Source organism: Herpailurus yagouaroundi, unplaced genomic scaffold (genome assembly GCF_014898765.1).
Source record: "Herpailurus yagouaroundi ecotype Mexico unplaced genomic scaffold, PumYag 182, whole genome shotgun sequence".
Lineage (NCBI taxonomy): Eukaryota > Metazoa > Chordata > Mammalia > Carnivora > Felidae > Herpailurus > Herpailurus yagouaroundi.
In genome coordinates this window covers 20,991,631-21,005,228 of record NW_024412413.1, presented here as the reverse complement: position 1 = coordinate 21,005,228, position 13,598 = coordinate 20,991,631, and the positions used below count along the sequence as shown (strand labels likewise).

At 34.5% G+C, this 13,598-nt stretch overlaps 1 protein-coding gene across 2 annotated transcripts in view; it reads left to right on the top strand.

The window, feature by feature from the left end:
* Positions 1–13,598, top strand: part of GAS2L3 (growth arrest specific 2 like 3) — a 41,912-nt gene that overhangs the window by 23,649 nt on the left and 4,665 nt on the right. For both annotated transcript variants that reach the window (XM_040491104.1, XM_040491105.1), the window contains exons 5-8: positions 1,229–1,370; positions 6,416–6,479; positions 7,418–7,556; positions 11,954–12,061. In XM_040491104.1, coding sequence (XP_040347038.1) covers positions 1,229–1,370; positions 6,416–6,479; positions 7,418–7,556; positions 11,954–12,061 — 453 coding nt within the window. The remainder of the gene's footprint in view (positions 1–1,228; positions 1,371–6,415; positions 6,480–7,417; positions 7,557–11,953; positions 12,062–13,598) is intronic.

Here is a 13,598-nt window from a genome sequence, read left to right as displayed (position 1 = left end):
GTTAAGCGTCCGACTTCAGCCAGGTCACGATCTCGCGGTCTGTGAGTTCGAGCCCCGCGTCAGGCTCTGGGCTGATGGCTCGGAGCCTGGAGCCTGTTTCCAATTCTGTGTCTCCCTCTCTCTCTGCCCCTCCCCCGTTCATGCTCTGTCTCTCTCTGTCCCCAAAATAAATAAACGTTGAAAAAAAAATTTAAAAAAAAAATTAATTATGGTACCTAAACAGAGTGGAATGTATTATCCATTCATTAGAAATGACTATTTTAATCTGTTATTTTTCACCCCAAAAGATGCCTACAGCCTACTGTTAAGTGTGTATGTGCACATACACAAATCATATTGCAGCCTAGCATGTTTATGTAGCATTCTGTCGGTGTAGATATGTATACTCTGTGCGTAGCGATGCTTGTTAACATGTGAGTGAGAAGATTTCAGTTGACAATTACAAAAACGCACAAGACTGTTTTAATTCTGGAAAATACAGCAACAGGAAGGGTATATAAGGAACTGGTAATAGTGGTTATCTCTAGATAAAGAGAGGAACTGAGTGATAGAATTGGGAGAAAGACTTATACCCTATTGTGCCTATTGCATTTAAAAAAATCTTATGCATAAATTGCTTTTTCAAGTAAAAATTTAAAACAGAACTAAAACCACTCCGCCTTAGCAAGATTATCTAACTATTCTTGGTCCAGATAGTCAAAGAATTAGGATTCTATAAAACTTACACCATCAGTTTTCAAAGAACTTGAATTAAGAATGGGTTACTACTTACTTATTTGACAGTTTCTCTAAGAAACTCAGAACCATATTTATGACTCCGCAAATAGGGAAATGAGCAAAACTGAGTTAACGTAACATTAACCTTTAACATAGCAATAATTTTGTGTTTGTAATTACCTGCATATGGAGAGACATTTAGATGTGCTTTGGAATTATTATACTGTCATTTTTTTTTATTTTAATTAAGACTGTTGTGTCATTTTAAGAAGAAAGAGGTTAGAGATGCTTAATCCTGCTGCTAGTTTTGACTAGATTGATTTTCTAGGAATCATCTTCTGAAATATATTTAAAGTAAAATAAAATAATTTTTGAAAATATCTTTTCTTCCTAATGTGTACTATTAAGTGACATTCAATACATCAAACATTTACTTAGTAATATCATAATGGATATCTAATAAAAATACTTTTGATCTGCATTTTTGAAATTATTCTTTCACCTTTTCCAGAATTTTCCAATGAGAAAAGTGCCCTGTAAGAAAGATGCTGTCTCAGGTTCATTCTTTGCTAGAGACAATACTGCAAACTTCCTTCACTGGTGTAGGCACATTGGGGTTGATGAGACTTACCTCTTTGAATCTGAAGGTTTAGGTAAGTGTTGTTGTTATCATTGTGTTTAATGTTTATTAGGGTAATTTTGTATGCCTCACATCTAATTTTTTTTCCCCCAAATAAGGACTCAAATTCCATATCTCATTTTCTTAGAAAAATTTATACTTTAAATATATGTAAAACAATTGGAGAATCAGATTCTAAACCATATATATTAGGCTTTTCATTTATAGTTAAAGATCTCATATATTTAGAATGCTGTAGAAATATTTTACTTCCTAAATGAGTTGGTCAAGGGAAGGTTTTGGACTAATCCTTTACTAATGAATCTTTTCATTCAGAATTATTCTACAAAGTCTAAATTATTAGTAATTTCTTTTTAACTGAATAATTATAGAAATAACAGAAGGCCAAATAGTTTATGCTCATGGTGGTATTTAGATTTACCTTATACACAGTAGCTGACAAATTGATTATCTAAGTGGATTCATGTTTTTGACAATTCATTTTAAAAAGTCATGTTCTACTGAAGAATTACTGACATATTGTCTCATGTACTTTAAGTTAGTAGAAGCATTTGTGTGGACTAAAGTGTTAGGTATCTTAGATACCTAAGTTTTAGATTACTATATGTATATATTTCCTCAAAGCATTTGTATATGTATATACATACACATATAGAATTGATAATGTTTTGATAGGAACAGTAGTGTACCAGGGGTTGGCGGGGGTCATGGGAGTAGTAATGTGCCCTGGTAGAGACAAGTATTTTATCGCTGACATTGTTTAGAATTGCTGGTTCACGGTGATAATAAAAAACAAACCAATTTTTAGATGGTTTTATTATTGTTTTAAAATTCTCTGAACTTAAAAAAAAAGGAGTAACTAGTTCCACTACCTTAAGCAAAGACTCAGGCTATTAGGTAACCATCTGTTCATAGTTTCATATCAAACATAAACTGAGAAAATAAACTAAAAAAAGAACAAAATAAATTCTCTCACTGTGCACACCCTTGTTGCCTGCACATAGGGTAGGCTGCTCCCACTGCTACCCATTTGATATGTCTCTGGATATTCCTATTCACTGTACAATTAAAAAAAAATGTAATGAGTTACTATTTTACCCCCATTTTCACCCTGCTTTAATCCAGGTGTGCTGATTGTTATTGACAATGAGGTTGATTTAATGTCCTATACAGCTTGTAGAGATCAAGGGGAAGAGGACATGCTTTGAAGTCTCTACTTTCTAATTTTTGTTTCTGAAAGGATATAAAATTGTATGTTTCTCATTCTAAGTAGATGGCATCTTCTGACTGTCCTGAAGGTCAGTATAAGACTAAATAAAGCACTGCCAGTAACATTAATTCATTTCTAGGCATTGAACTGATGACCTAATGTTTTTACTTTCTAAAAGTTTCAGAGATAAGACTCTTAATTTTTTACATTTTGCTAGGGAAAACAATTAAAAAAGCAAACATGCTATTTTAAGGTACTTAAGTGTTTAGAGAAACAAGTTTAATAAAAATTGCAGGACAAATTCCTTTTGGTATGAATTTTAAATTAAAATAAGGCCTTGCTATTGCTTTGGAAGAGTATACTTTGTGCTTGGGTTATATAATAGATAATATTCATAAATCCAAGAACAATTGCCATTTCCATTGGGGAAGTCAGTATGCATATTATTCATCACATATACCATTATTCTGTTAGGGTTCAGAAGTTTCCTAATGTTTTTAACTCTAAGGACAAGAAAAGAAAGGTAGATGATCCACAACTACCGTATTGGTGCATTTAGCTGAGTTCTAATGGTCAGGGTTTTTGTTTCTCTGACTTTGTTTTTCATTAAGGATCTTTGAACCATTAGGTTAACATTTGGGTTCCTTTAAAAAAAAATCAAACAAAATTTTCTAATGTGCTAAAGTATACAGAACAAAACTTAGCATCTTAACCATTTTAAGCATAATAGGTTTTGTTGATAGCATTTAAAAAAATTGATATGTACTTCATGTAACATAAAGTTCTTCATTTCAAAATTTACACTTAACTGGTTTTTAGTACATTCACTGTGTGATGCAACACTCACCACTAATTAATTCCAGAACATTTCCATCATTCACAAAAGAAAACTCATAGCTATTAACAAGTAGTCCCAATTACTGCCTACCCTCATCTTCTGGCAACCACTAATCTACTTTCTTTCTCTATCGATTTGCATATTGTGGACATTTTGTATAAATAGAACCATACATATGTGGCTTTTTGTGTCTGGGTTTTTTTTCATTTAACATGTTTCATTTATGTTGTAGCATTCAACAGTACTTCATTCCTTTTTGTGGCTGAATGATATTCTATGTGTGGATATACTGCATTGTTTAAAATACATTATCATCTGATAGACATTTTGATTGTTTTTTCTTTTTGGTCATTATGAATAATGCTGCTATGTATATTTGTATGCAAGTTTTTGAGTGAATGTATGTTTTTAATTCTCTCAGGGATATACCAAAAGTGGAATTGTTGAATCACATAGTAATTCTATGTTTATCTTTTTGAGGAACTACCAAACTTTTCACAGTGACTGCACCATTTTACATTCCCACTGGTGAAACACACCTTCATATCTTGTTATTTATTTGTTTTTTATGACTATCCTAGTGGAGATGTGAAGCAGCGGCTTATTATGGTTCTGATTCGCATTTCCTTAATGACCAATGATATTGGCCATCTTTTCATGGCGTATTGACCTTTTATTTGTCTTCTTTGGAGAAATCTTTATTCAAATCTTTTGCTTTTTTTTGGGGGGGGTCTTTTATCTTTTTTGGTTGCCTTGTAAGAGTTCTTTATTTATTCTGAATAATAGGCCCTTATCAAATACATGATTTGCAAATATTTTCACCCAGTCTTTGGGTTGCCTTTCACTGTCTTGATAGTGTCCTTTGATTCATGAAAGTTTTTATTTTGATTAAGTTCAGTTTATCTTTTCTTTGATTACTTGTGCTTTTGGTGTCATATTTAAAATACTATGGCCTAATCCAGGGCCACACAGATTTTCACCTCTTATTCCTTCTAAGAGTTTTATAGTTTTAGCCTTTATCTTTAGGTCTTTGATCCATTTTGAGTTATCTTTTGTATATGTTGTGAAGTAAGAGTCGAAATTCATTCTTTTGCATGTAGACATCCACTTGTGCTAGCACCATTTGTTGAAAAAACTGTTCTTTTCCTTATTGTGTTGTCTTGCCACTGTTTTTAAAAATCAATTGAACATAAATGTCTGGATTTATTTCTGGACATTCAGTTCCATTCCACTGGTCTATATGTCTATCCTTATGCCAGTAACACATTGTCTTGCTTAACTGTAGCTTTGTAGTAAGTTTTGAAATTGGGAAATGTGAGTCTTCCAACTTTGTTTTTATTTTGGCTATTCTGTCTTACAATTCTATGTGAATTTTATCAGCTTATCCATTTCTTTAAAAAAGGCTATTGGAATTTTGATAGGGATTGCATTGAATCTGTAGGTCAGTTTTGGAGAGTATTGTCATCTTAACAGTATTATGTCTTCCAATCCATGAACACAGGATGTCTTTCCATTTATTTGTATCTTCTTTCAACAATATTTTGTACTTTTCAGTCATACAATTCTTTGATTAAGTTTATTCCTAAGTACTTTATTCTTCTTGAAGCATTGCAAACTGAATTATTATTTTTTTTTTTAATTTTTTTTCAACGTTTATTTATTTTTGGGACAGAGAGAGACAGAGCATGAACGGGGGAGGGGCAGAGAGAGAGGGAGACACAGAATCGGAAACAGGCTCCAGGCTCTGAGCCATCCGCCCAGAGCCTGACGCGGGGCTCGAACTCACGGACCGCGAGATCGTGACCTGGTTGAAGTCAGACGCTTATCCGACTGCGCCACCCAGGCGCCCCTCAAACTGAATTATTTTTAAATTACATTTTCAGATTGTTTATTTCTAGTGTGTAAAGTGAAATGATTTTTGTATACTCATCTTGTATCCTGCAACTTTGCTGAACCTGCTTGTTTGCCTTTTTTTTTTTTTTTTTAAATAAATTCCTTAGGGATTTTAGATGCAAAGGACAATGTCATCTGTGAATACAGATAGTTTTTCTTCTTCCTTTCCCATATGGATGCCTTTTATTTGTTTTTCTTGCCTACATGCCCTGCCTAGAACCTCCAGTACAATTCCAAATAGAAGAGGAGAGTGTGGACATCCTCATCTTCTCCCTATTCTTAGGAGGAAGATTCTAAGTCTTTTACCATTAAGAATGATGTTAACTATGGATTTTTCAAAGATGTACATTTTCAGATTTATAAAGTTTCCTTCTATTCCTAGTTTGTTGAGTCTTTTCTTCTCCTCCTCCTCCTTCTTCTAATTCTTCTCAAGTAAAGGGTTTTGGGTTTTGTCAAATTCTTTTTCTGTGACTACTGAGATAATTGTGTGTTTCTTTTATTTTATTAATATGGTGCATTATATTGGTTGATTTTCATATGTTCAACCAACTTTGCATTCTTGGGATAAATTCCACTTGCTCCAGGATTTAGTTTGTCAGGATTGCATTGAAGATTTTTGTATCTATATTCGTAAAAGATACTGGTCTTTAGTTTTCTTGTGATATATTTGACTTTGGTATCAGGGTAATATTGACCTCATAGAATGAGTTAGGAAGTGCTCCTTCTTTTCTGTTTTTGAAAAAGTTTGAGAAGGTCATTAACACATAGTCCTAAGCTAAAGAGAGTTTAGAATAAAATTGAAGTGATATATCTCTTAATATCTCTTATTGAGAGATCTGAAATATAATAACTTAATGTTACTAAGATCTTAGGTGTTTAGACCTAAAATGCTACAAATTTGGGTACATGGTAAGTTTTCATCTTCTTCTTGTTAGCCAGTTTTCTAAAAATTTATGGAAGATGATAATATGTAGAGAAAATAAAAATGTCTTTTCTAAATCTCCATACAAGTAAACCTAGTGTCTTCATTATTCTTTTCTTTTACCTCTTCCATGCCAGAAATACATTTCCCTATTTAATTTTACCCTTTAAAATATGTGGTCTTATTTTCTCACAGTTTTGCACAAAGACCCAAGACAGGTGTATCTTTGTCTTCTAGAAATTGGTCGAATTGTGTCAAGGTATGCATTCCCATTATTTCAGAACTTCAATGTTACAAACTTTTTAAAAACTACTTTATTTTAGATAGAACACTATTTTCTATAAATAAAAGAAAATACTTTTTAAAAAAAATGTTTATTTATTTATCTTGAAAGAGAGAGAAAGAGTGGGGAAAGAGCAGAGAGCAAAGGAAAGAGAGAATCCCAAGAAGGCTCCATGCTGTCAGCACATAGCCCAATGTGGGGCTCGAACTCCTGAGCTGTGAGATCATGACCCGAGCCCAAATCAAGAGTTGGATGCTTAACTGACTGAACCACCAGGCATCCCTAAAAGAAAAGAATTTTTGATTGAAATACCTTAATCTCTTATTTATTCTTCTTCTTCCTTTTTTTTTATATTAACTTTGTTCTATTTGTGTGAGCTGTGTCATGTGTCAACATCTGCTCACCCATATACTTTACCTTCATTTAATATTAAGCTGTAAAAGTAGTTACTTAGAGTTTTTAGACTAAGAATAGGGTAAGAGCATGTAAAACTCTTAGCACTTCAAGGCAAGGCAAATCCTCTGGACACAAAGAGGGTCTGATAAGAAGGTGGAGGCTTGGTGTCCTCCATACCTGGCTCAGCCCCATCTTTACTCTCGAGCTGACTTTAACTGACTGAGCCACCCAGTCACCCTAACTCTCGAGCTGACTTTAAAGGTGACTGACTTTTGGGATCCCAGTTGAAATTTGGGAGCATCCAGTAGTACAAATATATAGTATGATGTGATTATATCTTAAATTTTTGGCAGTCCATGTAACATTAAAAAGCATTTCCAGATATTCCAGTGAAACAACTGGTAGAAGAGAATCATAAGGACTTCACTTTAAAAATAAAACATAACCTATCATGATATGCAGGGAAGTGTTTGGGTCAGACTTTTCTTGAATAATGAGATCTCCTAATTGGTTTCCAGATACGGGATTGAGCCGCCAGTATTAGTAAAACTTGAGAAAGAAATTGAACTGGAAGAGACCTTACTTAATACTTCTGGGCCTGAAGATTCCATTAGCATTCCGAAATCATGCTGTCAGCATGAAGAACTGCATGAAGCTGTAAGTAATCACTCTATTTTCTCTCTCAACTATGATATGTCAAAGTCTCATAGTTTGCCACAGGTGATGTTCCATTTAAAAGAAAATGTTTCTTATTCAGAACATACACCAGTACTAATTTCCATTCCCTGGTGAGTTTAGGGCACTATCTGTTAAAGGTAATTTGTTGTTTCTTGTTTAAGATAAGGGATGGATGTGTAGTTGAGAAGTGGAGAGGCAAATAGGCTGGAATCCACCATGAAGGGTACTGTAGGCCAAAGAATGTATTAATTCTTGTTTAAAACATGTTACTATTCTAATATGATTTGCAAATTATGAGGATTACTCTCATGGTCATGTAGAGATTATATTGGTTTTATTGTAATAATCCAGATGTAAGATGATGAGAACCTAAACTCAAGCAGCAGTAGTGAAGGTGAACCAGAATGAACAATTATAGGACATATTTAGAGGTAGAATTGAAGGAATCCTGATTCTGATGAGGGAGAAAAACTAGGGTGATTTCCAAGGTTTCTATGTAAAGGTATAGTGATACTTGAAGAATATAGGAGGAAAAGCTGTGGGAGCAAATTGATGGGGTTTTTGTGAATGTTGCCCTGACAGAATATATGCAGACTTTTAGATAAGGGGTCTCAACTGGAAAGCCTTTTAACTTGACCTGTTCGTCATCATGTAGAAGTTAGAATTGCAGTTGCTCAGGCTGGGTCTTCTGCAATGACTGTAGTCTAGTAAATGATGGAGGTGAACTGAGTAGCAAACATTTCTTTCTGCTTCCACTGTTGCTTAGAATTATGGTCTTTTTCAGACTGTAGCATTTATGAAAGTGCTTAATGTACACAATTATTTAAGAAATAACGAATAAGGGGCGCCTGGGTGGCTCAGTCGGTTAAGCATCTGACTTCAGCTCAGGTCATGATCTCACAGTTTGTGAGTTTGAGCCCCATATCTGGGTCTGTGCTGGCAGCTCAGAGCCTGGAGCCTGCTTTGGATTCTGTGTCTCCGCCTCTCTCTGCCCCACCCCGTTCACACTCTGTCTCTCTCAAAAATACATAAACATTAAAAAATTTTTTAAAAAAAGAAATAATAAGTCATTACTAATAAACATTTAGAAAGTGTTGCTTTGATTGTTTTGTTTAATGTAATAAAAGTCTGTAGTAAGACATTTGGATATCCTTGCAAGACAGATTAAGAAAATGTCAACCTGAATACTCTTTACCAGGCCAAAATATATTTACCTACATGATATTATTGATTTATCTGATGACTGCCAATGTCAGTATGTTACACAGTGATAATGTAGTAGGTAAAAAGTAAAACATTTTCCATTTCATATAATTTAAAATAATGATAAAGAAGAAAACATTGGTAAAGTTTTAAAAAATGTTTATTTATTTTGAGAGAGAGAATGAGAAAGAGAGACAGACAGACAGAATCCCAAGCAGGCTCTGGTGCTGTTAGCACTGAGCCAAATGCAGGGCTTGATCTCACAAATTGTGAGATTATGACCTGAGCCGAAACCAAGAATTGGATGCTTAACCAACTGAGCCACCCAGGTGCCCCAAAATATTTTTTTACTAAATAGGAAGTACGTTGTGTTAATTTCCCTATCATGCACAGTTTGATAAGAAAAACATTTCCAGAAGGTAAATGGGCAAAGATTGTTGTTCACACAAGAGAAAAATACAGTGTTGAAACTTGCTGATAATCAAGGAATTAAGACACACAATTTGCCTCATTAGTAAAATTTTTTAAAATTATGAAATCTGGTGCTGGTAAATTCTGGTAAAACTATACTTAGGGATTGCTACTTGTGATGGAAAATGATGTAAACTTTTGAAAAACAAGTTGACAAATGGATATCAAGAACCACAAAAGTGTCTCTCTTTCCTTTTTGTTGTAATTGAAGGGGAATAAAAAAGTAGAATGCATGAAAGTATTTATTGTGTTTATTTATAATGGTGAGAAATTGGAAGCAATGTAAATATTCTCAAATAGGTCAATGGGTAGGTGAATTAGAATCATTATCTTAACAGAATAATCATTGTATGTGATCCTTTGGAAGACTATATAGCAATAAGAAAAATATTTGTGAAAAGTACATAATCGATAGTAGAGTAGTACCTTTTTAAATTATTTTAATTTCATTAGCTGTTTCCTTTAGTGGTTTATTTTTTTATTTTACTTAAAAAAATTTTTTTTAACGTTTGTTTATTATTGAGAGACAGAGAGAGACAGAGCACGAGCGAGGGAGAGGCAGAGAAGGGGGAGACATAGAATCTGAAGCAGGCTCCAGGCTCTGAGCTTGTAGCACAGAGCCCAACGCGGGGCTCGAATTCATAAACCGTGAGAGCATGACCTGAGCCGAAGTTGGACATTAACCGATGGAGCCACCCAGGCGCCCCGTCCTTTAGTGTTTTAATGTTAATTATGCAATAGATGAAATCAGAAGAGAACACTTCTTACCCATAGCTCATTTCTTTTAAGCTTACCCCTTTATTTAGATTGTGGATCAACGCTAATCTTTACTGCTGAATGCAAGTGGTATTTGGATATTTTCAAGAAAGTAGTGACTTTTCATGTTCACATTCTTGTGAAAACTAAAAAGGAACACATTTCTCCAAATATATATGTGCTACTTGAATACATTCAGTGTTCACCTATACATATGGGGTCTATAGAAATCTTGGGGTCAGGTTTAAAATAAGGAACAATTATCATCTGATTCATTATTTAGAGTGCTGCATTCAACTATAATTCTGTATGCCTATGAAACATTTATGGATAGAAAGTAGTGACTAAAAAAATACCTCCTTTTAGATTACTTTGGTTAACTAATGTGTAAATGGTTCTAATAATGGTAAATTCTTTACCCATACTTACTTTATTTTTAGCCATCTTATGCATGTACTATGTGTGTGCACATGTGCACATATACCAGGCTATGAACAAGATAAACTTAATTGAATGGCTTATGAAAATAAGTTCTATTTATGATCATATTATTTTGTTAAATGAATTATGTAGGGAGATAAATTCTGGACCCTTCTGATCAGGCCCTGGTGAATCCACCTGTGGCTATTCACGTTGGGTGGATAATGAAGACAATCATACATTTCTATTAGTGCTCAGCTAAATTGGGCATATCTGAAGAGATTTTGGTTTAACGTCATGCCTAAGTTCAATTAAATGAGTTTGTTTAGATATGCTGTGTGTGACAAGTAATTGAGAAAAATATTCATGGCCTTGCTTTTTCAAAAATGTAATTTTAGGAAAACAAACTATTTTCCATGGTGGCTGATATGCAACTTTTTTTCAATCAAACATATCTTAACAAATATTTTAATTTTTAATCAATTTATTACAATGTCCACATTTTAAATATAAAATTCCTGAATTTCTTTTTATATTCCAGTTTTTGTAATTTTTTAGATGTTTACTGCAGGTAAAAATCTGTAAGCTCCTTGAGGGATAGAGGTAGGGATTTCTTTCCAACTCTCATCTCCTTAGCAGACTATTGAAACAAAGTGAGCACTTTTAGAAAAAATGCCTCTTGAATTGAATTCTTTAGAATTTCACCTTGTTTGGGTGAATAGATATAAATATGCCTCTACTTATTTCAAACAGTAACTTTGGAAGAATCTAGATATTTCCCTCCACTGTTAGCATGGTGTTAAGGAACAAGGGAGAATTCCTACTCAAGCTTTATCTGAGTGGCCTGTCTTTGATTTGACAAAGATATATTAATCAAGGGCATAAAACAATTCAAGCTTAAAAATGAATTCATGTATTTCCTAATGTGTTGTAATGTGTTTTGAATTGACTTCACTGTTGTACACATTTTTAGAACTTCTCCAGTGGTCAGTGAAAGCACTAGGATCCTGATTGCACTTGGGCAGAGAGAGAGTGAGGGGGAGGGAAAGAGGTAGGGTGGGAGGGGGAGAGAGAGACTCAGGACTTCATCACTGGGGCAGCTGGGGGTGGCTCAGTCAGTAGAATATGTGACTCTTGATTTCAGGGTCCTAAGTTCGAGCCCCACGTTGGGTGTGGAGTCTACTTTAAAAAAAAAAAAGACTGTCACTGCCAGCTTTTATTAGATTAGTTAATGTCTAATCTCAACAGTTGTCAGGGCGCCTGGCTGGCTCAGTTGGTAGACCATGTGACTCTTGATCTTGGTATCATGAGTTCAAGCCTCAGGTTGGGTATAGAGGCTACTTAAAAAAAAACAAAAAACAAACATATCCCAATATATGTCAACAGGTAAAGGAGAGATAAATGGCTCAACTGTCTTTAAATTCTTATCTTTGAGTTTGATTTTCTTATCAAATAACCTTGCATTTTAATCTTAAATAAAATATTTTTTGTCACAAGCACTAAATTTTGTTTATTTTTAATCTTAGGTTAAACATATTGCTGAAGACCCTCCTTGTAGTTGTTCCCACCGATTTTCTATTGAGTACCTATCTGAAGGACGGTACCGACTTGGGGATAAGATACTCTTTATAAGAGTAAGTCCACCATTTACACTCTATTTACATACAGATCTTGTTTTGAAATTGGATTTATTGCTTTACCAAATTCCTTTTGCTTCTCTTTTAATTTTTAAAAAATTGGAATAGAGGGTGTTATTAATGGAAGAATTTTACTCTACAGGAAAAATACGGAATCCTTGCTTTCATGAGCGTATAATGAGTTTGGGTAGATACCTTGAACACAACAAACTCCTAACTACAGGGTAGCTAAGACTGCTCAGACATTGAATATAATTTTTTGGGGAAAATATTTGTATACTTTAGGTATTGTATTCCATTTTTGATATTTTCTAAAAAGGCATAATTTTCCATCATGAGAAGAAAAAAGCAAAACAATACATCTAGTAAGTTTCAATATCAGTCATAAGAAAAGGAAGTAGAAACACTGAAGCTTATAATACTATATAGATTGGGTCTTAAGTGTAAAACCTTTTTGCATTGACACCGCATCAGTGCATATACCACCATCCTGATATGCATCTTCATTCCCTTCCTTCGCCCCATCTGCAACCCACAGGTGATTGGCCATCCCCTTTATTGGTAAAGAGAAGTTTCACCTGTTGAGCATTCTGTCTACTTCTGATACTAGACCTCTTTTTTTCCCAATTTAGGAGTATAATATAAAAGTTTTTAAAAGATAATTTCACCATCCATATTTTCTGTTATTTCATATGTTATCATTACCCACAACCTACCCAACTCACATAGAAACACATCCAAGCATTTTCTACTTTTTAATTAGCTTTATTTTTTTTAAGGCAGTCTGATACAGTGATGGTGCACAGAGCATGGTATTTAAGTTAAAATTTGCAGGGCAATCTCAAATAATTGAGAATATTTGCCTGCTGAATGGATAGGGGCCTGAAAATCAGCTGGGGCTGTGCTGGCAGACCCAGGATGCATCTTGTCTGCACAAAAACACCATTTGGGTTGGGCAGCCTGGTATGTTTGAGACCTGGCCAGGCTGTGTGATTTGAGACTATTTCCTCAATCTCTCAGAGCCAAAATTTTCTTGTATACAAAGAAGAAATGATAAATATATTTATAAATGATATAACATAGAATATATATTATGTAATATAATATAATACAATATATTTATAAATGATAAATTATATCAAAGTTTTTGAAATATTAAATTGCTAAAATGTACATGAAAGTAATTTATTTAAATTGTAAACTACATGGGGCACCTGGGTGGCTCATTTGGTTAGGCATCCAACTTTGGCTCAGGTCATGATCTCACAGTTTGTGAGTTCGATCCCTGTGTCGGGCTCTGTGCTGACAGCTCAGAGCCTGGAGCCTGCTTTGGATTCTGTGTCTCCCTCTCTCTGTCCCTCCCCTGCTCATTCTCTCTCTCTCTCTCTCTCTCTCTCTCTCTCTCTCTCTTTCTCTCTCTCTTTCTTTCTCTCTCTCTCTCTCTCTCTCCCTCTCCCTCTCCCTCTCCCTCCCCCTCCCTCCCTCCTTCTCCCCCTCTCTCTCCCCCTCCCTCCTTCCCTCCCTCTCTCCCTCT